We start from the raw sequence: 24545 nt of genomic DNA, 5'->3' as shown, positions 1-24545 counted from the left end.
TGCTGAGTCTGAGCCATAGGTTTCAGATGCTGGATATGGTTATGTTTTTTGGAACAGGTCACATGTTTAATAGATAATAGTACTATTTCAAACTTGCATAGTTGATTAAACTGTAATATGAATGAATCACAGAGGAAGCTACAGATGCAGAGCTTTATCTCGATTATCAAGGATGCTAAAAAATATATCTTAGTTATTACAGGTCCTAACTTCACCAAACTTGAATGGATGGTGTGTCTTATTGTCATGAATCATATATCCTGAACTGATATAATGATCAGACGAGTTCTTTGGAATTGCCAGATGTCTGTATCAGAAACAACCAAAACACCAAAATAAACAAACAAATATTTAATAAGAAAAAAAATACATACAAGAAAAAAAATAAATGAAAGAAATATTAAACCAGATTCTAAAAGAGAGAGTCGACTCTAATTTCAACAACAAATCTTTAAATTGACTTCAAAACAAAATATTCTTTCCAAAATTTAAACACTTAAATTGATTCACATATATTTAGATTTTCAAATAATTTCTCTAAATTCGTTTATCAACTTTCAAATCAATTTCACAAAAATATCACTACAATTATACGAGAACCAAATATTCAAAACAATGAAAGTGAAATTTCAATAAATTTCGTCACATTTCCTTTCCTGGTTCCTCGGTATATTTCCGGTGACTTTTCACCCAAACCCCGGACATCACATAGACCAACACACGGACACACAGACACACGGACAGATGACACAACCGTTGCTCCGGTACGTTAGGACACCACAACACAACACACATATACCAACGTCTCCAGCGTAGACCGCTCCCGGTCACCATACACCATACACGTACATCGACGCCACGTGTCCCCGATATGGATGGAAAATGGCGGGTCTGGCGCTCCGTACTCGTCTCCGACTTTGTAGTCACAATTCAGCTGGTATAAACCGTCATCCCCTTTAACACAATTTCTTTTAAAATAGAATGGAATATACTTGAAACAATTTATCGTTAGTGTTCAGTTCTAAAATGACAATTTTCCATTCGAACACGTGCTTTTAAAACTAAGCTTTCTAACATAGCAAACAAACCAATTAAACATACATAACATTAAAAAACAAACAAATACCTTGAAAATGGTGACAAACATTCGGAAATGAACAAAGTAGGGAGAATTTCCCAATCTTGGTGACTACCACGTGCTTCTAAATAGACACACGTCCACTCTGCTGGACTGCACGGACTGGAGTGCGGTATTTAAAATTAGCCGTGTACACGTCACTCCAGTGACAGGTTTAGAGAGTAAAAAGAAAAGCGGGAAATTCAAACATATATATTTACAATCATATCAAGTACGTTACAAACGTCCCCATTTAGAAGACTAATGCCATTAGTCCGACCAAAACTCTAACGAACTTGATAACACTAAATGTCAAACATACAACACAAAATAACAAACCATCTCTAAATATTTACACAATTTCAAGAGGATGAATCTATTCTCGACAAATAATCTGCAACAACATTATCTTTCCCCTTTACATGAACAACCTCAAAATTGAACTCTTGAAGTGTCAAACTCCAACGAAGTAACCTCTGATTTGTCATCTTTATTCTATCTAGCCACTGCAGTGGAGCATGATCAGACTCAACCACAAATGATCGACCTTCAAGAAAAACTCTGAGCGACTTAATACTCCAGATAATTGCAAAACATTCTTTTTCAATCACTGCGTATCTCTTTTCAGTATCTGACAATTTCTTACTGAGATAAAGAATTGGATGTCTACCATCTTCAAAATTCTGTTCTAATACCGCCCCAACTCCACAATCTGATGCATCAGTGCGCAGATAGAACAACTTACTAAAATCTGGACTACGCAACACTGGGTTACTAGCTATAGCATTCTTTAATGAATCAAAAGCCTTCTGATGCACTGGAAGCCAAACTATCTTAGAACAACCTTTCTTTCTAGTAAGATCAAACAAAGGTGAAGCTAGTTCTGAAAAATGTGGAATGAATTTCCGGTAAAAGCCTATGGTCCCTAAAAATGATCGAACATGCTTTTTTGTAGTAGGAACAGGGAATTTCTGAATTGCCTGAACTTTACTTTGCTTAGGAGAGACAATACCTTTTCCGACCACATGTCCCAGAAATTCTAGTTGATCAAACCCAAAACAACACTTAGATGGCTTTGCAGACAACTTTGCATCCCTCAATCGCTGGAAAACTACTCTCAAATGCTGGAGATGATCGTCCCAAGTCTCACTGTAGATTCCAATATCATCTATAAAACATTGAACAAATGAATGCAAACCATCGAGAACTTTGTGCATCAATCTGACAAAAGTTGCAGGTGCATTTACCATACCGAACGGCATTACCGTGAATTGATAGTGGCCCATGGGGGTCACAAATGCGCTCTTCTGCTTTGCGTCCTCATCTAGCGGGATCTGCCAGTAGCCTTTTGTAAGATCAATTTTGCTGATAAACTTTGCTCTACTCACCTCGTTCAAAAGGTCATCCATGCGCGGCATTGGTCTTGGATCAAATACAGTGATACTATTTAACGCTCTATAATCACAACAGAATCTGATAGAAGAGTCATCTTTTCTTACCAAAACCACTGGTGACGCATAAGGGCTTGTTGAGGGTTCAATAATACCAACCTCGGTCATATTATCTATCTCTTTCTGCATGCGTTCCCTCAGTGCGTAGGGCACAGGATACGGCTTCTTATGGACGGGATCGTCTGACTTAAGTTTTACTGAATGCTGAACTACATCTGTTCTGTTGGGTATATCGCTAAAAACATCAGAAAACTCATTCAACAAACCTCTTAACTGACAAACCTGAGTATTCGACAGTGTATTGGAAAAAATTACATCTTCAGCCCCTTTTTGAAGTTCTAACGAAGGTGATGCTCTGTCGTTAAATTCAGAATCGTAGTCCATACTCTCATACACACCTCCCAGTATGTCAATAGCTGATAAATGTTCTTTCGACAAGTCTTGTTCACATTTGTCCTCACGATCATACCATTTTTTCAGCATGTTGACATGAAATACTGTCTCTTTGTTCCTTTTCACCTTAACTCTGTAGTCAACATTACCGACTTTCTCTGTTATCTCGAATGGACCTTTCCACTGTGCAAGTAATTTTGATGTATTAGATGGTAGCAATACTAAAACTTTGTCACCTACCTCGTATTGTCTTGTTCTAGCTTTCCTGTCGTAATACACTTTCTGCTTGTGCTTTTCGACTTTTTCCTTCTCTTTTGCGAGCTCTGTGCACTCCTTCAATCGCTCCCTTGTTTCGAGTAGGTAACTCAGAACAGATGACTGACAATTCTCTGGTTCTTCCCAGTGATCTTTCAGGACTGCTAAAGGACCTCGTACCTGCCTTGCAAAAAGCATTTCAAAAGGAGAAAATCCAGTGGTTTCGTTTGGAACCTCCCTATAAGCAAATAGAACATAAGGAAGATGTTTGTCCCACTTTGAGGGTTCTTTGACCGCATATGCCTTCAACATTTTCTTTAAAGTGCCATTAAACTTTTCCACCAGGCCATTTGTTTGAGGGTGATACGGAGAACTTACCAATTTACTCACCTTCAGTAATCTACACAGTTCTTGTATCAACTCGGACATAAAGTTACTGCCTTGATCTGTGAGGATTTCATTTGGAAAACCCACGTCAGCAAATATTCCCATCAAGGCCTCTGCTACTGTCTCCGCCTCTTGGTTTTTTAGAGCTACTGCAATTGGATACTTTGTAGCATAATCTACACATACCAAAACAAATCTGTTCTTGGATTCTGTCAATGGCAAAGGACCTACAAAATCTAGTGCAATTCGCTGAAATGGTTCGTCGATAGTAGGTATACTTACAAGTGGTACCTTTTTCACTCTTCCTTTCGCCGTACCTTTTTGACACTCTGGACAGGATCTGCAGTATTTTGATGTGTCTGAAAAAATTCCAGGCCAAAAGAAATGCTGTAAAATCCTGTTTCTGGTCTTCTTTACTCCCATATGACCCGACATAGGAATGTCATGTGCCATTTCAAGTGCCAACGACCTGTATTTATGGGGAAGGACAATCTGAAATATGTCATTTCCTACCTCACGAGGAAATACCCTGTAGAGAATCTTGTCCTTGAGAGTGTAGTATGACTGACCTTCGTCTGGCTTTTCAAATGTCATTTCCCTCACACGTGTCAGGCTAGGATCAGTTTCCTGCAATTTGATCAATGTCTCTGTATCACAAATGTCAAATTTTAGCTCACCATCATCTGTCTTCTTTGGTCTAGGCTTCGTTTCCTCTGCTTCCAATCGAGTCTGTGCTCTTGTCTGAACTGCCAAACAGTCAGCTGGTTTCTCAACTTCCATTTTCTCGATCTTGTCTATTACGTTTCCAAGTATGACGTCAGCAAATGGAGAATCTAAGATAAGAGCAAACAATTTACCTTTTATAAATGGCGTATCTATCTCTACACACGCTTCTTGGCATTGTTTCTCGGACCCATCAGCAAGAATTATCTTCCTTCCTCTCCCAGTCATTTGCTCCTTCTCGACTAGACGACTGTGGACGAATACAGTTGAACAACCAGTATCTCTCAAAACTGTTGCCTCTTTACCTCCTACACTTCCCCTAGAAATATCCAAACCTGGTACTGAATTATCATCTACATCTTTTGTATCCCCTGTACTTACCCCAGGGAGTTTGACCAACGCTGCACTTGTATACAAGTCAGGTTTTCCCCCCTCTGTATGTTGCTTATTTTCGTGTTCTGACAAACACAACCCAAGCTTACCAAACTTCTTGTCCTCGGGTTTTCTATACTGTCCTCGGTTGTAAAGAGAACAGTCTCTCTGGATATGCCCAGGCCTCTTACAATAGTAACAGGCTCTGTCTTTGACCTGCGGGCCTTTTCCTTGTTCAGCTTTAAATTGCCCCTGATTTACATTGAAATTACCTTGAGAATTTCGATCTGTTCCATTTTTGCGGTTCCCTCCGAACGTCAACCTTTTGTGAGCTGTTTGATAGGCCTCAACCAAATCGATCACTTCCTTAACATTCTTTGGTCGATGTTCATGAACCCATACCTGCAAATCTTTATCACAAAACTTAAGCAATTGCTCTCTCAACACCAAATCGTACAGACTGTTATATTGCCCATGAATATCTTCTCTTTCACACCAGTGCGATAAATACTTTTCTGTACGTACCTGATAATCCTTGAATGATTCATCAGATTGTTGCCTTGCCTGTCGAAACTTTTCTCTATAAGCTTCTGAAGTTAACTCATATCGTTTGAGTATTGCCTCCTTAATCTTATCATACTTACCACTTTCACCATCGCTTAGACGAGAGTAAGCTTCCAATGCCTTACCTGTCAATAGTGGTACCAAATGAATAGCCCATTCAGACTTATCCCATTTATGCAACGCTGCAAGTTTCTCAAATGATCTCAAAAACACATCAATATCTTGACCTTCTTCCAACTTAGGAAGCTTAACATGAGAATTCTGGACAGATGAACTACCATTTAATTTCCCTCCATTAGCTCTAGCTACCTTTAACTCTTCCTCTTTCAATGCTAACTCCTTAACCTTAAACTCATGATCCAACGCAGCTTTCTTCATCTCACGCTCAGCCTGTCTCTCTTCCCGTTCAATCTTTCTCTCTTCCCTGTCCTTCTCACTCAACAACTTCAACATTTCTAAACAATCAGACAATGATGCCCCCTTCTTAATCTGATCATTAACCCACGACGGTAACTCCGACATGATTCAACACCTAACTGAAACAGAGATAGTAAGGCTGAAATTAGAGCAGGACTAGAGAAATGAAGAGAAAATACTCACAAGGGATGGGTGAATTCTGCCCACTTTGTAAAGGTTGTAACTAACACAGCAATCAAAGCAATCCCACCGCTGCCACCAAAATGTCATGAATCATATATCCTGAACTGATATAATGATCAGACGAGTTCTTTGGAATTGCCAGATGTCTGTATCAGAAACAACCAAAACACCAAAATAAACAAACAAATATTTAATAAGAAAAAAAATACATACAAGAAAAAAAATAAATGAAAGAAATATTAAACCAGATTCTAAAAGAGAGAGTCGACTCTAATTTCAACAACAAATCTTTAAATTGACTTCAAAACAAAATATTCTTTCCAAAATTTAAACACTTAAATTGATTCACATATATTTAGATTTTCAAATAATTTCTCTAAATTCGTTTATCAACTTTCAAATCAATTTCACAAAAATATCACTACAATTATACGAGAACCAAATATTCAAAACAATGAAAGTGAAATTTCAATAAATTTCGTCACATTTCCTTTCCTGGTTCCTCGGTATATTTCCGGTGACTTTTCACCCAAACCCCGGACATCACATAGACCAACACACGGACACACAGACACACGGACAGATGACACAACCGTTGCTCCGGTACGTTAGGACACCACAACACAACACACATATACCAACGTCTCCAGCGTAGACCGCTCCCGGTCACCATACACCATACACGTACATCGACGCCACGTGTCCCCGATATGGATGGAAAATGGCGGGTCTGGCGCTCCGTACTCGTCTCCGACTTTGTAGTCACAATTCAGCTGGTATAAACCGTCATCCCCTTTAACACAATTTCTTTTAAAATAGAATGGAATATACTTGAAACAATTTATCGTTAGTGTTCAGTTCTAAAATGACAATTTTCCATTCGAACACGTGCTTTTAAAACTAAGCTTTCTAACATAGCAAACAAACCAATTAAACATACATAACATTAAAAAACAAACAAATACCTTGAAAATGGTGACAAACATTCGGAAATGAACAAAGTAGGGAGAATTTCCCAATCTTGGTGACTACCACGTGCTTCTAAATAGACACACGTCCACTCTGCTGGACTGCACGGACTGGAGTGCGGTATTTAAAATTAGCCGTGTACACGTCACTCCAGTGACAGGTTTAGAGAGTAAAAAGAAAAGCGGGAAATTCAAACATATATATTTACAATCATATCAAGTACGTTACACTTATGACACAGATGCATCTGACAGGCATGGATGTTGAATCTGAGCCATAGGTTGCGGATGCTGGAGCAGGTTAAGGTTTTAATTGCTAGTGCCCTCTGATGATTATATCTTAGTTATTACTGGTCTGAACTTCACCAAACTTGCATGGAGATGCGTCTTATGTATACTGATGCACCTGACAGGCTTGAATGCTGAATCTGAGCCATAGGTTTCGGATGCTGGATGAGGTTTAGTTTTTTTGGAACAGGTCACATGCTTTATAGATGATAGCTTGCATAGTTGATTTAACTATATTATAAATGAAACGCAGAGGTTGCTTCAGATGCAGAGCCTGATCTCCATTATCAAGGATGCTAATGAAATTTCCTACCTCACTCAAACCAGCTCGAAAGATAGATGTGTTTGTTGATGATAGCTTGCATAGTTGATTTAACTATATTATAAATGAAACGCAGAGGTTGCTTCAGATGCAGAGCCTGATCTCCATTATCAAGGATGCTAATGAAATTTCCTACCTCACTCAAACCAGCTCGAAAGATAGATGTGTTTGTTGATAAATGATATAACATGATTCCTATGATATAGTATTGTATAATATGAAACATTATTGTTTAATATGATACAATATAATATCATATGTAATATAATAAAAAGTTATATGATACGATATGATATTGTATCAATTTTTTTGATATTTTATGTTATGATATTGTATCATGATATCGTTATGTATAGTATTGTAAATTATGATACAATATTGTATAATATTGTATTGTATTATTGATTTATTATTTTATCACATGATACTATTACATGAATAAGATATTGCAAATATAATATTGTATCCTATGATACAATATTGTATATTTTATAATATTGTATCATATTATATTGTATAATGAAATTATATGATATTAGTTTCTGTAATATAGAATTATATCACATGAAATTGTATAATATGATACTGTAATATTATTACTTATTAGGTTAGTTACTGACTCACTACGGAAATATATTGGGTTGATCAATCTCATAGATGGCGAGGCGAAGCCGAGCCGTCTATGAGATTGATCAACCCAATATATTTCCGTAGTGAGTCAGTAACTTACCTAATAAGTGTTTTGTTTTCCCGAGGACTATCAAGCGACATATTTATTCACGAATAGCGATGATCTACGCAAAGCCATGTACAAGATGCCTAACATCTCGTCCAATTTAACTCATTTAAACTCTTCAAAATTTTCAATCTCACCTAAATACTCTTTAAAAATCCTTGCTTCACCCATGTTTACTTACAATGTTTTGTTGCTATTCAATTTTAAATGTTTTCTCCCTTTCCTCTGCAGAGATTTGAGAAAATTTCGATGCTGCCATTTTGTTCTGCTCCAGACAAAACAATGTGACGTCAATATTCTAAGGGCAACTACTCTAATTTTAAAGAATTTCAAAGGGCAACTACTCCAAATACTTTAAGAACTTACGACATGCGGTTTATGTATTAAATACTATGAAATGTCGAAATGAGTAAGCGAAGCGTCGACCAATGACGGCCATATTGCCTAATATTATTTCTCACAAAACAAATATAGAGATATATGAGGCAATCACGTGCTATGTTTAAACCAATGAAAATGTGACATTTCAGTCCAAGGGAAAACAATATGTAATATCGTATCATACGATATTGTATAATATGATATTGGTTTATTATATGATATATTATCACATCATATGAAATTGTATTGTATGATATTATAAAATATATAATTGTATCATATGATACAATGTATAATATAATATTGTATTATATAATATTTTACTTTTAATTATCACATAATATTGTATCATTTGATATGATACAATGTTGTATCAAATTATATTGTATCATATCATACAATATCATATTATGTATCAAAAATGATACAGTATCATACAATATCATACTATATTATACAATCTAATATCATATGTTTCAATGTTATGATGTATTATGTAATATGATATTGTAATATAATACTATATTGTTTTATATATTATGATATTGTATTATTTGATCAAATACAATAACTTATAACACAATACAATGTCATATCATACCTTACAATATCATATCTCATCATTGTTTATTATGGTATTTTATTGTATTATATGATATATGTATCATAAATGTTGTAAATATGATAGGATGCAATATTAAATTTTATATTATTGTATTGATTAACATATGAACATATGATTATCATACAATTTTTTAACAGATGATATATGATATTGTAACATAACAGAATCGGATCCATGAATATCGAAGATCATAAAGTATGATTTTCATTTAATATGATAAAGGTGGTCTCATAAGGTGAAGTCTCATAAGGGTGATGTCTCGTCTCGGTGAGCTTTGTAATCTGTGATTACCTATGTTTATATAATATGATAAAAGTGGTCTTATAATGGTGATGCATTGTCTCTGTGAGCTGTGTCATCTTTAATAACTATATTTAATTGACTGCTTTATTCATTATATTGTAGATAAATTCTAAACTTCTAGGAGAAAATGCTGTAACCCAATATAGGAAGAGTGGAAGACAGCAAAAAAAAAAGGGTGCTGAACCTACACAGGAGGAAATTAAACAGACAGAAAAATTAGATGCCAGATATGATGAATGGGGAAAAGGGTAAGGACATAGGATGTATGTAGACTGAATATCCCACGTTGGTGCAGCAGGTGCCCATACCTGTGCAAAATTCGTGCCTGGCCCAATTTTTTTTTTTATTATTAACGAAGTAATACAAGCAATACATATACAAATATTTGTTATGTTCATGAAATAGATTTGATAATCAAGAACAATAGAATATAAGTTAGAATAGAATATAAAGTTTTGTGAAAATATGTTGATAAATATCAAATAAGAGACTGAAGCCAGAAATGGAAAGGCTAAGTAACTGTAAATAAAAACAGAACAACAAATGTTGTATGTGTTCCTGTCTTGGGTTTCTATTAAATGTGATAAAAACTAAGAGGTGGAAGAAGAAGAAAGAAGGAAAAAAAATGTTTGACATTAAAAGTATATATCAGTCTTATGGGGAAACCATTGATACCTAATTTGAAGGACCAGCCCTTTTTCTTCATAATTATTAAAGTTCTTTTGAATCAAATACATTTTGTGTAATAAGTAATAACAAATTTGTTACCATTCTTTAGATTTTGGCAGAAGATCATTTAAAGTGCTGCCCTATAACTTCTTTTAGGAAACGGTTAACAAACAAAATGTGGTTGCATATTTTTTAGCACTGACAACATTTACAGCATCTTTTGTTCAATGATGCTTTTCAAAATTATTCTCAATTTTGAGATATTGATGATCAAAATTTTGAACTTCTGGCCCCTAAAAGTCCTTAATTACATAACAGAGGAGCAAACACTTATCATGTATAGATAAACAATGTTACGTTGAACATAATTGCTACTATAACGTATCACAAAATATTTCACAGTTAAAAATTATCACTAAAAGACTGTAGAGCCTTCTCAATCCCTAATTTAAAGGGCCAGCACCTTTTTTTCTTGGTGTTAAATAAAAGCTCATTTCAAACACATTTGGTTCATTAAGTGTTTACTAATCATGTATCGTTCACAAGATATCTGGAAAAGATCGCTTAAGGGGCCAACCCTATAACTCCTTTTAGGGACCGAATAACAATCAAATTATGGTTGCATATCATTAGGCACATTATTTTGAGCATCTTTTGTTCAATATTGCTTAATATCAAAAATTTTCTTCATTTTGAGATATTGATGATCAAAATTTTGGACTTCTGGTCCCCATAAACCCCTTAATTACATTACAGATGAGCAAACACTTATCATGTATAGATAAACAATGTTACGATGAACATTATTTGCTATTATAACGCATCACAAAATATTCACAGTGAAAAGTTATTATTAAAATACCATAGAGCCCTCTCGATCCCTAATTTAAGGGATCACTCCTTTTTCTTGGTGTTCAAGAAAGCTCTTGTTATTTCAGACACATCTGGTTCAATAAGTGTTTACAAGTTATGTACCGTTCTTGGGATATCTGGAAAAGATCGCTTTAGGGGCCAGCCTGTACGGCGTAGTGACTCAGGTGACCTATTGCAATTGGTCTTCATTCGTCTCCGTGCGCCGTGCTTTAACAATTTTATATTTTTAACTTCTTGAAAACTACATGACCAATTGATACCATTTTAAGTGTGAAGCATCTCTATGGTAAGAGGAATCTAAATTTTAAAATCCATGGCTCTACCTCCCCCAGGGGGCCACATAGGGGCAAAATATGCCAAAAAAACCAAAATTTTCAAAAATCTTCTCCTCTACTTCTACACATGGTTATGATGTCCATGAAGCCCTCTACCAAAATCGTGAAATCGATGGCCCTTTGGTCAGGAGTTCAGGCTGTAGGGTAAGGCCACTGTGGCCATATAATGAGTATGTATTTAATCTTAGAAAATCTACTTCTCTACTCCCATTTATCTATACTACTATATTAAAATAATAGACTCAAATTTTTTGGCTTTAATCGAAATCGGAAGAGTACTGTCTTTTGTTTTATATATTTTTAACATCATTGGTACTTGGAGATTACCAATTTGTTTTTATTTTTTCTCAATTAGGCTTCGCTAATTAATAATCAACGAAAATTCCTTTAAAAAATCCAGAAATTGTCTGAATTGTTCGTATTTTACAATCTTGCGCACGTGCATTACATTCACGCTAAATCACGGGATGCTCTTTATAGTGTATGTTTCCATAAACTACTATATTAAAATAAAAGACTAAAATTTTGGGGCTTTAATATTGAGAATTTGGAAGAGTACTGTCTTTTGTTTTATATATTTTTAACATCATGGGTACTTGGAGATTACCAATTTGTTTTTATTTTTTCTCAATTAGGCTTCGCTTATTAATAATCAATGAAAATTCCTTTAAAAAATTTGAAAATCGTCTAAATTTTTTGTATTTTACAATCTTGCGCATGCGCATTACATTCACGCCAAATCACAGGATGCTCTTTAGTTTATGTTTCCACAATATCACATTTGCATGGATAAACTCAAAAACGATGATACAAGTACATGTAAATTTTTATTTAAAATTTGCTTAATACTCTGTGTATGAAAGAAAATACGGGAGATAACTCTAACTCGGTGCGTTAAATCAATCGGAACAATGAGTGATGATCCGATTGTGTGTTTAATTTGAAAAATTCCAATTCTGAATGTCAACATGGTGTGCAAATGATGTATCTATTTCGTAAATGCCCGACATACATAATATGCAATGTCAACCCGTGCAAGTACGGGTCAAAGTCTAGTATTTGAATAAAACTGAGTGCATGGTTATGATGTCCACGGACTCCTCTACACACCACAGCCTACTCAATATTCAGGGTCATGAACCCTGGGGAGCATTCATTATTGTCTTTAAGAGAGACAACTCTTGAAAACGTTTCTTAATCTTATTGAAATAAATAAATTTAGAAAAGTTTTCAGAGAATTTTAATTATACATAATACATACAACAGTGAGTAAAGGCATGAAAAATGCATGGAAGAAGTACATTTATTTATCAAATATAGTAGGCTGGTACATGTACCTGGTGAATATTAAATTTATATTACTTGTAGGTACATGTATAAATCTACACAACTATATTCAATTAATACACTGTATTATGTAAATTGAAAAAAAAATACACAGGTTGTAAGCATACCTGTTAACCCTCCTGCATTGCGCGGGAGACTCCCGCAAAACGGCTTAAAAATCTAAGATGCAACCTTTCTCCCGTAATCGTATTTGTCTCCCCCATACCCCCCCCCAAATGCCGAATCTGTACATGCAAATTTCAACATCCACTGCGGGTTTCCTCTGATTTTGTGACTCAAAAAGATGCTGTGTAGCTTGAATATATCAAAATCCATCCAAGTACTGTCTACCGTGATCATAGTATGACATGTTATAGCCCAGTTTTCTTTTAATGATTACTTCTGGATTTTACTTAACTCAGTTATGTATTTAGTTATGCATAGGCCTTATACTGTGGAATCATTAGAATTCGTGGTGGCTCAATTTTCGTGGTATTTGTGGGTAGCTCTCACCCATGAATTTAGATCCTCAATGAAAAGTAATCATAAAAGGTTTGGTTTACCTACTGAAACTGAAAACTGACTCATCCACGAAATTAGATCCCCACGAACAAGCAAAAAACCCACAATCCTCGAAAATTGGCCCCCACGAAATTAAATGATTCCACAGTAAAAAAATAAGTGAAAGCTTAAAACATCTTGAATTTACTCTGTAACACCAAAGAAAACAGTAACAGCCAGTGGTGTAACTTAACAGGTGCACAGGTAAAGCACCCAAGCCACGTGCAGTGAGTCGTGACTAATTCTGTCTGGCCAGCAGGGTCGGTAAAAATCAAAGTGAGTTTGGAACACTGAGTGTCATACAAGCTACCAATAAAGTGAAGCTCGAGGAAAAAGTGTAAAAGCATTTCACAAGAGTTTTTAAAGTTTATAGTAACGGTACTATGAATTACAGGGATGCTATAGACATTACAACAGAGATCATTTTTAAATGATACTGGAGAAATACATGTTAAAATTGTTTTGTGAATTAAAAATCTCATAGGCGTCGGAACCGGGGGGGCTAGGGGGGGCTTAGCCCCCCCACTTTTTTTGCAAATTTATACCTTACCATTAGAAACATAGCATAATAGAGGGTTCAGCCCCCCCCACTTTTTCTCGCAGGAAATGATTCTAAATTTACCTTGAAAGATTGAAAAGTTGGATTCACAAGGACACTACTCCCCCCCCCCCACGGATTAGGAATTTCATGATATTTGGAGAGAAAAAAAATTTGGGTCAGTAATTTTTTTTTTACGGGAAGTATAGGTATACTCCCCCCCCCCCCCCCCCCCCCCCCCCCCCCCCCACGGATTAGGATTTCCATGATTTTGGGAATTACTTTTTTCTCAATATTTCAGGATTAGTCTAGCCCCCCCACTTTCAATTTGCTTCCGACGCCAGTGAATCTATCCTATATATAAGGCAAAAAATAATTTTAATGAATATTATTTTCTGGTATTTTCTTAACTGGGTTTCACTGCAAATTCAAAATAGGCAAAATAAATTTTCTGTGTTTACCCTAGATGTCAGCATGCAGTGATGGTTCAATACTGAACAATAGAAAGACTTAATATAAAAAGTGGCACTATATTGACTTCTTGTATTGTACCATGCAAACAAAATAATAGTTTTCTGAACTTGTACAGCAACACAAGTTGTAATTGCACACTGGTAGTCATAGAAATGATAAAATTTAAAATGATTGCAACTGCATTAATTACAATGGTAATATAAGGTATCTAACAGTATTTATATATATATATTTGCATTTCACGTGAAAAAACGTCGTTTACGCAAAATCTCCCCCTTAGCCAAGTTGGTAAGGGGGAGAATCTCCCACATAGCAACTTTGAAAGGTTAAATGGTATGTGTAAGAGATCTTTTTTTAAGGTCAGACGACATGTTCCTCAAGAATCTTTTTTGTATCTCCTCGTAATAAAGAGTTCCAATAAAAAATATTAATTTTATAATTACTTTAAAAAAGATAAAAATTTACTTGGATTTTGTTATATGTCTAGATGGTCGAGTGGTTAGAACCGTGGCCGCTCACTGCCAGATACGTATAGATTCTAGAGGTCGTGAGTTCAAAGCCCCGCCCCGGCGGAGATATAGTTCTAATTTAGTGAATTTTGCTGTGCTGTAGATGTATTTATTTTTATATCAGCAATTCAGTGTATTTTCAAGAAGATTATATAGAAAATTGCATACTCTAGTATTTTGCAGAAATGCCTGGTAAGGTACCGTAATTTTTTGCAAGAAAGCTTGTCAAAGTAGTAGTAAACCATTAACAAATTCCTGGAATAGTTATCTAAAATTGAGGAACGTGTCATCTGACCTTAAATGAATTTTCTTAAAATGAAAAATAAATTAATGAAATTACATATATCATTCTAAAAAAAATCATAATACTAATAGACACAAAGTTCAACATAAATAAAGTGTACAGCAATTTTAAAAGATTTAGATGTCATTTTTCATATGAAAGGTAATTAAATAAAACTCCATACCATTTAAACAATGAAAATGTTGCAGAAGGTCTACTTGTCTAGTTGAATATAATGAAAATAAATTAATGACCCTGTATACATCATTTTAAGAAAAAAAAATAAAAATAAACATGCTGTTCAAGAAACTAAAGTGATATATTACAGGGATCAATAGGAAATACTGTACAGCAATTTTAATCATATATTGGATTTGTTTCCAAACATTGGAATAAAGGGGAAAAAACTTTTATATCTTATTTAGATTAAATAATATTCTTAAAAAATAATAATATTTGTATTTGATGGCTAAAACAGAATATTGTTCTGTCAATTTCTTCTATTCATGAACAAGACCTATACATTTATCAGACACTTTTATATATATTATGTCCATTTCCCATTGTTACTAAGTATTTTTGTTCTGTTTGTATACAAAAGAGTATATTAAAAAAAACTTGTATAAAATAGTAAGTCTAAATTTCAATTTTAAAAAAAAATCTGTTTCCAAAAATGTTACATGTATATGAATATGTTATATAAAAACATATGTTAGATGGATGGGTAGGAAAAATACAAAATAAGTGCACTCGATAAACAGTTTTTGGTTTTCATTATGTGAACACTTATTGTTGAAACAATTCATCCAGTAACATGTAAAGTTATGTAACATAAATAAGAATGTTATGAATGACGTGTTTCTTCTGTGGTTGGCTCCATAAATCTTGAAAAGATGGTGTGAGTTGGTAAAAAGGCAGAATAAGGTTCCATCCTAATCCTCATGCATTCCATTCAAGAAATATTCATTAATGTCATGGTTTGGAATCTAAAATAGAATAAACATAAAGTGTTAAGAGAATTACATGTAATTTTTGCAAACATTGTGCACTCATCAAATACTTATATATTCAAGAATGTGCTATTACTAACAATGTAATCTTTTCTAATATTGTATATACATGTATTACATCATTTTGCCACAAAAAAAACCCAGCTGACAGTTTCTTTTTGTTATATATACAGCGTCAAAAGATAGTTGCATCATGTGCATGTACTTTCAGTAATCTTAAAAGCCGTAAAAGCCAAAAACAATTAAGTCATGCAAAACACTTTAAATTTGTCAAATGATTTTACAAATGAAATATATACTAATATTCCAGTAAGACACAACTGATATATACTTTTTAAAGCAGTACAATGTATCACTTATACGACAAAACCAGGAAACCTGGCTCAATCAATTCTGCACACACATGATAAATGTAATGAATGTGTAACTTCAATGGTGTAACTTCAAAGATATTTAGATTTCCAGTGGACAGAAAGATATTAAATATATTGAACAAAGATCAAAGTCATAAACACTTATGTAACATATGAATGTCTGTATAAGTTGCAACTATCAACATTCTATGTACACCAAAATAAGATTGCGTCTATTATAAAAACTAATCTGAAAAACATATTTCCAGCAGAAGAAATTCATGGGATTTTTGCAAATCCCATTTTCTCAGAGAGTGTAAAACACATCTCGTTAAATTTATAATATTTTCAAACTCCTGGTATTCCTTTCAGAGGTTCCCACCACTTCAAATACAGATAATCATGCAGATTTGCAACAATATGCCCATACAAACCTTTCCATTTTACACAAGACATTGTAGCTATTTAGATGATGTTGCTTGGCTTTCAATCAGCTTAAACCAAATATATATGAATATGGAGGACAAGTTGTAAGTTTATTACATGACAAAGAAGTACCTTCTGGACTATAGCAGACTTGACAGGGTCATTAGCAATATCAAAATGACAATATTTTCTATATTCCTGATCTTAAGATCATCTGGAGGCCGCAGGTAAACCTGCAGATTAGAAGAAAAAAGATGCACTAGCTATCATTACAAAGCTAAATGCTGTCATTATCAAAACAAAAGGGTATGTCCTAGTTTACACTTTTTTATGGGCAAATGTAGTTTCTGAGACATAGGTCAAAACATTACCATCATGATGATAACAGCTATAACAACTCATTTTAAAGTGGGAAATGACATATAACTATAAAATTTGTTATGGCTTTTCATACTTTCTTTCTCTTTCTCTCTCTCCATGATCTTTCTCCTTGATCTTTCTCCTTTTGTCAGCAATATTTCTAGTGCAATGAGGCATTATTGAAATATATATATGGTTCATGGAAGCAAGGCAATCAATAACAATTACATGTACACTGTAATTACTCTCTCTCTCTCTCTCTCTCTCTCTCTCTCTCTCTCTCTCTGAGAGTCTATCTCTCTCACTCATACTCTCAATCGTATAATGTTATAATTACATAACAAATGCAGACCCTTGATTCATAAACACTCTCATCGTTAATAGATAAATAAGACATAAAGTTAACAGTTTAAAAGAGATACAGGTATCAAAACAACATGTACAGTGTACATTGTACGTGTCAAGGAAATTCTGTATGGAAATGACTGAAAGCATGACTGACACAAACTCAATATTCTAGGAAAAACATACAATATTTTTTTAACGTATGCTAGGTACCAATATATGTAAAAACTGACTATAATACACCTGCATACACATTTCAAAGTAAAACATGTCTTTCAAGTCACATTTCACAACGACCATTATTTATTAACATTTTGGTAACACATGCAGTGGAATTATTGCATTGCAGGTTTTTAAAAAGGTATTTATCTAGTTTTACAATGTAAGTGAGTATGTGCTTACCGATACATGGCTACCCCCTAGCACGTTTCAGATTGTTGACAAAATCAAAAACTGCTGTTCAGATGGTTTCATGCTGAACAATATTTATTAGTAATGAGATAAGGCTAATCACCCCAAACTTAGAATGCACATTGATAAACAATTGTTCTGCAACTTTATATAATTTGAAAAGCTTGCTGATAGAATAAACATAAATTTTTTTGATCTAAACTCCTCTCTCAATTTGCACGAGTCTCGATCAAACTGCAGGTCTCGTTAAAATCCCGTGAATGACGTATTCAGGAGTTCTTGGGGGCTTTTGGCTTTTCGTTAATATAAAAATCAGAAAGGCTCCGAATATGCTAATAAGGCTGTGAGGTGTGTCTACCTAAATTGTGAAATTCATGACCCCTGGGACAGAGCTTTAGCCCTAGGGCGTGACCAATTTAGTCATATAGTAAAAAAGTATTAAATCTTTGAAAATCTTCTTTACTCCCACACATGTGGCGAAAAAACTGAATGCATGGTTATGATGTCCACAAACTCCTGTACCAAAATTGTTAAATCCATGGCCCCTGGCCTCAGGTAGTAGGGGTGGGGGGGGGGGGGGCAATATGGCCATATAGTGTTAATGCACATAATGTATAAAAATCTTCTCTACAGGCACAGAACACAAAATAAAAACTAACTGAATATTTAGAAAAAATTTAGTAATATTTCATTTCACCTGCATGCAAGGCAAGGGTTATGGCTGGGAAGGGGGGGGGGGGGGGGTATGTATTTGTCTTATTTTATTCTGCTTAGGAATTTCAATGAAAGAAATGAGTTAATTCACATGTTTAGAAAAAAAATTACGAAGCTGTCCATCAAAGCTATCGATATAATATTGTGAAAGCATTTGAAAGGAGATCAGGGAAGAGGATTATAACAGTTAATGGAGTTATCTTCCATTGCTTCTTCAAAATGGAGTTATCTTCCTTCACTTGTTCATATAATTTAGTAATTAATCATTAAATAAAATGTAATTAAGAAGTTGTATGATCAAAATAGTTATAGTATATTTATTTGAAACAAAAACAGTTTTTAAATTTCTTAAAATAAACAAGTTGACTTATTGATAGTAAAGTAATAAGTAGTATACTAGCCACCTTGTTTTAGTTAATCTATGAAAACATATAAACATAAAACCCATTTTGATAGTTAACATACCTGGGAAAAAAATACTTAGTACGGAAGCTGTGCACCTTTTCAGTAGTAGGTCATACACTCTGATATGGGCGATATATCTTGTGCTATTTAACTACAGGATAAAGAGTCCTTTCCAAAAGAATTCAGGCAGGGAAGAAACTCAATTAAATTCATTTATGAGACTCCTGTACAATTTTTGTATGGGCTATGGTACTTGGGTGATTGTTAAGGCCTATTAGCATCTTGTTTTTGGAAATACTTATATAAATACTTACAAAAGGTGAGACCAAAATTACTCCTGTCTCCAAGGCAAGGAAAATTGACTCCTCCATTAGTTGGAATCCACTCCCCCATACTCTTTGTTGACTCCCTGTGTTAATAGGGGTTGTATACAGTGCTGAAGTCAAATGATTGTGGGGAGTAATAAAAAACAGTTACAGTTGGATGTCAGATATATAGGTGTGACCTTTGAAAAGATATTTTTCAAAATATATGCACTTTTAAATGTGTTGATGCTTTGACTGTTATTATTGGAAATATTGACTCCCCTGTGTGAGGGGTTGTATACGGCGTACAGGCACGCACAAACTGAAACATTATGTATATAGAGTAACATGCTACAACAGAAAACAATAGATAAATAGACATTCAACTAAAAGTAACTGTAAGGTAGTCACAAAAAAATAACTGTATAGTTTACAGTCCATCATTTTCCGTTCATTTAAATTTTATGGTAGGTAACCTAATATCTTTTTTATAATGTCTATTAAATGCTGTTTTTTTATTATAGCATGAAGCAAAAGGAGGAAAAAGCAATTCGGTTAGAAGATCATGTTTATGAAATGACCAAACCTTTGGCCCGCTCAAAAGATGATCAAGATTTAGATACCATGCTGAAAGATCAGGAGAGAGCTGATGATCCTATGCTTACCTTTATAAAAAAGAAAAAGTTAAAGGGTTTAGAAAAGAAAGGTGACTTTTTTTCTCTCCAGTAGAGTTTACATGGGGTATTACATTTATGATATGCTTTGCAAACCTTCAGCTTTATACAGTGACAACAAAATTCTTATGTTTGAAAAATAAGAATATATTTTTTGTGACTACAAAAAATCGGATATTATAATAATAATGAATAATAAGTATTCTATGATATAAAACTTAAAATGTGTTTGTTTTCAATCGTTTTTCTTCATAGGGGTTCTGTATCAAATGACAATATTTATATAATGTTTTCGCATTAATTCGCGAAAGTTACGCGTTTATTAGCGAAACTAACGCGTTATATTGCTAAGATTCAGATTGTTAAATCACAATTTTTAGGATAAGTTATTGAGAGAGAGAGAGAGAGAGAGAGAGAGAGAGAGAGAGAGAGGTCTCAACATTCTATAAAATTTCCCATGGCACGTGGTCCAAGCACGAGTGCTGTTACAGACAAAAACTGTTATGCAATCATTATTCACACATGTATACACAGATACATGTGATTTCCAATATGTCTGAATTCCATGTCTACATGCATTATTTTGTGTTCGAATATAGATGGTATACCTATTGCTAAGATCGAAAGCACGTACGATTTTTTTGTCACCTTCCTATGATAACGAGTTATTAATATTTCATTTTTTTCTGACTAAGGCTACTTGTATCAAATACTTTACATAAAAATCTATATTATTTAAAATGAGAGAGAGAGAGAGAGAGAGAGAGAGTAAATGTAGTTAATGAAATAAATAGGAGTCAGATTGAGAGCAAAAAAGATTCAAGTTTGAAGGCGGTCGTCATTACAATATTATAATTTTTTAACTCCAGAATGAAACTTAATTTAATGCATATATGAGACTCCTCCACAAGTTTGTGTTGGGCTATGGTACTCCGGTGACCGTTAAGGCCTGTTGGACTCTTGTTTGTAAAGTGATTTTTTACGGGAAATCGATCTCCCCTGTAGGTCAATTCTTCTGTTATATACAAGTGATATTTTATGAGAAAATATTGCATGCCAACACTACGACACGAGAGGGTTATATGTTTCTGTAAATACTGCAGTATTATCTCATACCTACGACATATTGTCTCATTATAACAACTTAGTACATTGTTAGAATGTTTTAGTTTCTCACACATACAACTTATTATCTCTTTATAATGCTTTATTATCTTATTATAATGACTAAACATCTTGTTATAATGACTTACTATCTCAATATAACAACTAATGTTCTCGATTATACTTGATACCAATCCCAATCAATGTTTAAATACTTTTTAAATTTTTAACGTTTAAATACAGCTTTACCAAAGTACAAAGGGCCTCCACCACCACCGAACCGATTTGGAATTATGGCTGGATATAGATGGGATGGTGTGGACAGATCTAATGGATTTGAGCGATCAATATATGCAAAAACATCAGACAAAAAAGCTGTAGAATTAATGGCATACAAATGGAGTGTGGAAGATATGTGAACATTTGTATATGTTGTGTTCAGGAAGTGACATTTATTATTGGTATCACAATGTGCAATGACAATATGGAATACATGTTAAAAAATAGTATGAAGACATTTATTTGTATTAGATATTTTATCTCTCATAAATCAAAGTGTCAGAATTACTAGTTTACTTTTTGAGTTTTTCTGAACACCTTTTCTATGACTTTCATTTGTCTGTCCATGTCTGTTAATATAATACAAGGGGGATTAAATTTTTAAGGTAGTCAATAACTATTATATTTTATATATATTAGATAGATCTAATAGATTGTAAGTTCCATCACTAGAATATTAACAGGGATGTGTTTTTTCATTGCTAAATTAAGATAGGAAGTTGTTGTTTTGCAGATCAATTGTATATTTATTAGAGATATGCATATTAATTTGAATTTGATTTTTGATAATTAATGAAAAAGAGACCAGCTGTTGAACTTTTTATTTGGAAAATGTCATTTTTTTTGCATGATATTGCGTATAGTATACCTTCATTGTATGGATAACTACTTTTTTTTAAGATAGAAAGTTGTTGTTTTGCAGATGAATTGTACATACATGTACATGTATATCAGAAATGTGCAAATAAGTTTGGATTTGATATTTGATAATTTATGAAAAAAATACCACCTGTTAAATTAAGTTATGTTTTGGCAAAGAATTGCAATAAGAGTACCCCATAACTGGAAAGGTAATTTTTTTTCAATTCAGGGTTGAAAAATGGATTATAGATACTGTTCACAATAAACCCTGCATATTTCTGTCTCATGGACAGCTTTTCTCTTGTTTCATATTTGATAACTGAAAGGTGCTATAGTTAGTTAAAGGTAAATCACAACTGTATCTTTCGTACTGTCAAAACATAAAATAAGATGAAAGTCCCAACTGTGTTTCAGACTTGTCAAAAGTCCATAGTTTTTGAAAATACTAGATTGTGTACTTGCAGACAACCAATGCAAAACACTGACTCCAGTTTCAATAGAAAAATGTTTTTAGCTCACTGAGATGAGGACGAGGCGGAGCTTATGCTATACTCCCGGCTTCAGCGTCAGGACCCGATTATGGATTTTTGTTGCAGGCTCTGTATCTAAGTAAATACTTGTCCTATCTTCACCACTAAAACTTGCATGGATCATGCTTAATCTCGGCCATGAATTTCAGATGCTGGAGGATTAGGTTTTCGGATCATGTTAAAGTTTTTGGTGCAGGTGCCCCTTGATAGCCATTTCTAAGTTGCTACTGGTCCTCATGCTGAATGAGGTAAAGGTTTTTTGAGTTGGTTAAAATTTTTCAAGCAGTTGCCTGCTGGTAATTAAATCTTAGTTATAAATGGTCCGAGCTTTACCAAACTTGCATGGATGGTGGGTCTTATGAAACTGATGCTTGAATGCATTGATACATTTTATAATATATATTGTATAATATGATACACTTTTCCATTATATGGTACAGTATTTTATCATATAATGTTATATTGTAAATAAAATTATATGATACAATGTAATACTGTGTCAAACATTTTGTAATTGATGATATGATATTTTGTCATATAATATAGTATTGTATCATATTACATTGTAATACATAATATTGTTTCATATAATACACTATTACATAAAATATTGTTTCATGTAATACAAAATGATATTATATAAATAGTGCCTGTTTGTGAGGGTAACAGTTGAAATTGACACCCCGAGAAAACCATTGTCAACCGACGCGAAGCGGAGGTTGACAATGGTTTTCGAGGGGTGTCAATTTCAACTGTTATCCTCCCAAACAGGCACTATTTATTTTGTTATACTGAATGTCTTTTTTAAAATTTTTAAGAAAATTTCACTGCATTTATATAGGAATAACGTGAATTCTACAGCGAACCGTACGCGCATAATTTTCGCGCATGTAACATTTTTTAATGTTACCCGTTGCCAAGTGCGTTGCTAACGCTGAGGGTAATAGTAAATATTATTAACTGCGTCTTAACCAATCAGATTTCAGTATTTAACATGAAAGTATAACAAATTATTTTATTGTGTCATATGTACGGAAGCGTATTAGTGCCACTCTTTGTTGTTTTTTTTTTTGTTTTTTTTAAATTCCAACTTCAAAGTTGGAATTTCCAACTTAAAAGTTGGAAATTCCAACTTTAATCTTGGAATTTCCAACTTTAAAGTTGATTAGTTGGAATTTCCAACTTTAATCTTGGAATTTCCAACTTTAATCTTGGAATTTCCAACTTTAATTTTAGAAATTCCAACTTTAATTTAGATATTCAGACAGATCTTTTCTTTTAAACGTCATTTGTAATCCAGCTCTGTAATGGATAGAACTGTTTTAATAGGAGAATATTTTAAACTGGGTTTAAAGTATAGTGAAATTCTAAAATGCCTGGAAACACTTCAAGGATATGTCATAAGCCTCCGCACTTTGAAAAGAATTACTCGCAATTAAGGGCTCTATCGTAGAAAACACAAAAGTGATATTGTAGATATTGCAATGTTTATTATGGAACAATGTGGAAAACATGGCCAGATGCATGGTTATCGGTGGCTTCATTTAAACTGCTTGGAGGAAGGATTTGTTGTAGATCAGGAAACAATACGTGTATTGCTGCACATTTTAGACCCTGATGGCATAGAGTACAGAAAAAGAAGAAGACTAAGATGACGCGTCTACTCTGTTCCTGGTCCAAATGCGGTATGGCATATTGACGGGTATGATAAGCTCTCACGATATGGTATGGAAATTCATGGGTGTGTTGATGGATTTTCTCGGCAAATAATTTGGTTAAATGCTGGTGTATCTAACAAAAACCCAAACATCATTGCAACTTACTACATATAAAGTATCAGAAAACATAACACGTACCCACGAAGGTTACGCGCAGACTTAGGAACCGAGAACGTCCATGTTGAGACTATACAAAAAATTCTCCGAAGAAATCAC

At 34.0% G+C, this 24545-nt stretch overlaps 2 protein-coding genes across 11 annotated transcripts in view; one reads left to right on the top strand and one right to left on the bottom strand.

Moving 5' to 3' along the window:
• LOC105320480 (BUD13 homolog) overlaps positions 1 to 22364 on the top strand; it is a 79341-nt gene extending 56977 nt beyond the window's left edge. For both annotated transcript variants that reach the window (XM_034447648.2, XM_034447649.2), the window contains 3 exons: positions 9588 to 9733; positions 19907 to 20088; positions 21404 to 22364. In XM_034447648.2, coding sequence (XP_034303539.2) covers positions 9588 to 9733; positions 19907 to 20088; positions 21404 to 21579 — 504 coding nt within the window. In that variant the 3' untranslated portion in view covers positions 21580 to 22364. The remainder of the gene's footprint in view (positions 1 to 9587; positions 9734 to 19906; positions 20089 to 21403) is intronic.
• Positions 340 to 7059, bottom strand: LOC105339906 (uncharacterized). Of its 9 annotated transcripts, none has more exons than XR_010711054.1 (3): positions 6828 to 7059; positions 1127 to 6669; positions 819 to 954 (listed from the first exon to the last, which is right to left on the bottom strand). XR_010711054.1 is itself a non-coding variant. In XM_066076344.1 (2 exons), exons 1-2 carry the CDS (start codon positions 5782 to 5784, stop codon positions 770 to 772), a joined length of 3840 nt encoding a protein of 1279 aa, XP_065932416.1. In that variant the 5' UTR covers positions 5785 to 6821; the 3' UTR covers positions 340 to 769. The 9 variants fall into 9 exon arrangements, 3 of the variants coding, with proteins under 3 accessions (XP_065932416.1, XP_065932417.1, XP_065932419.1); XR_010711053.1 differs by having other exon boundaries at positions 1127 to 6655; XR_010711055.1 differs by lacking the exon at positions 6828 to 7059 and having other exon boundaries at positions 830 to 954; positions 2130 to 2285; positions 2668 to 6821.
• Positions 22365 to 24545: the final 2181 nt, after the last annotated feature.

This window comes from Magallana gigas, chromosome 2 (assembly GCF_963853765.1).
Source record: "Magallana gigas chromosome 2, xbMagGiga1.1, whole genome shotgun sequence".
NCBI lineage: Eukaryota > Metazoa > Mollusca > Bivalvia > Ostreida > Ostreidae > Magallana > Magallana gigas.
The sequence above is the reverse complement of the archived record's forward strand: the minus strand, read 5'-3'. Positions and strand labels throughout refer to the sequence as shown.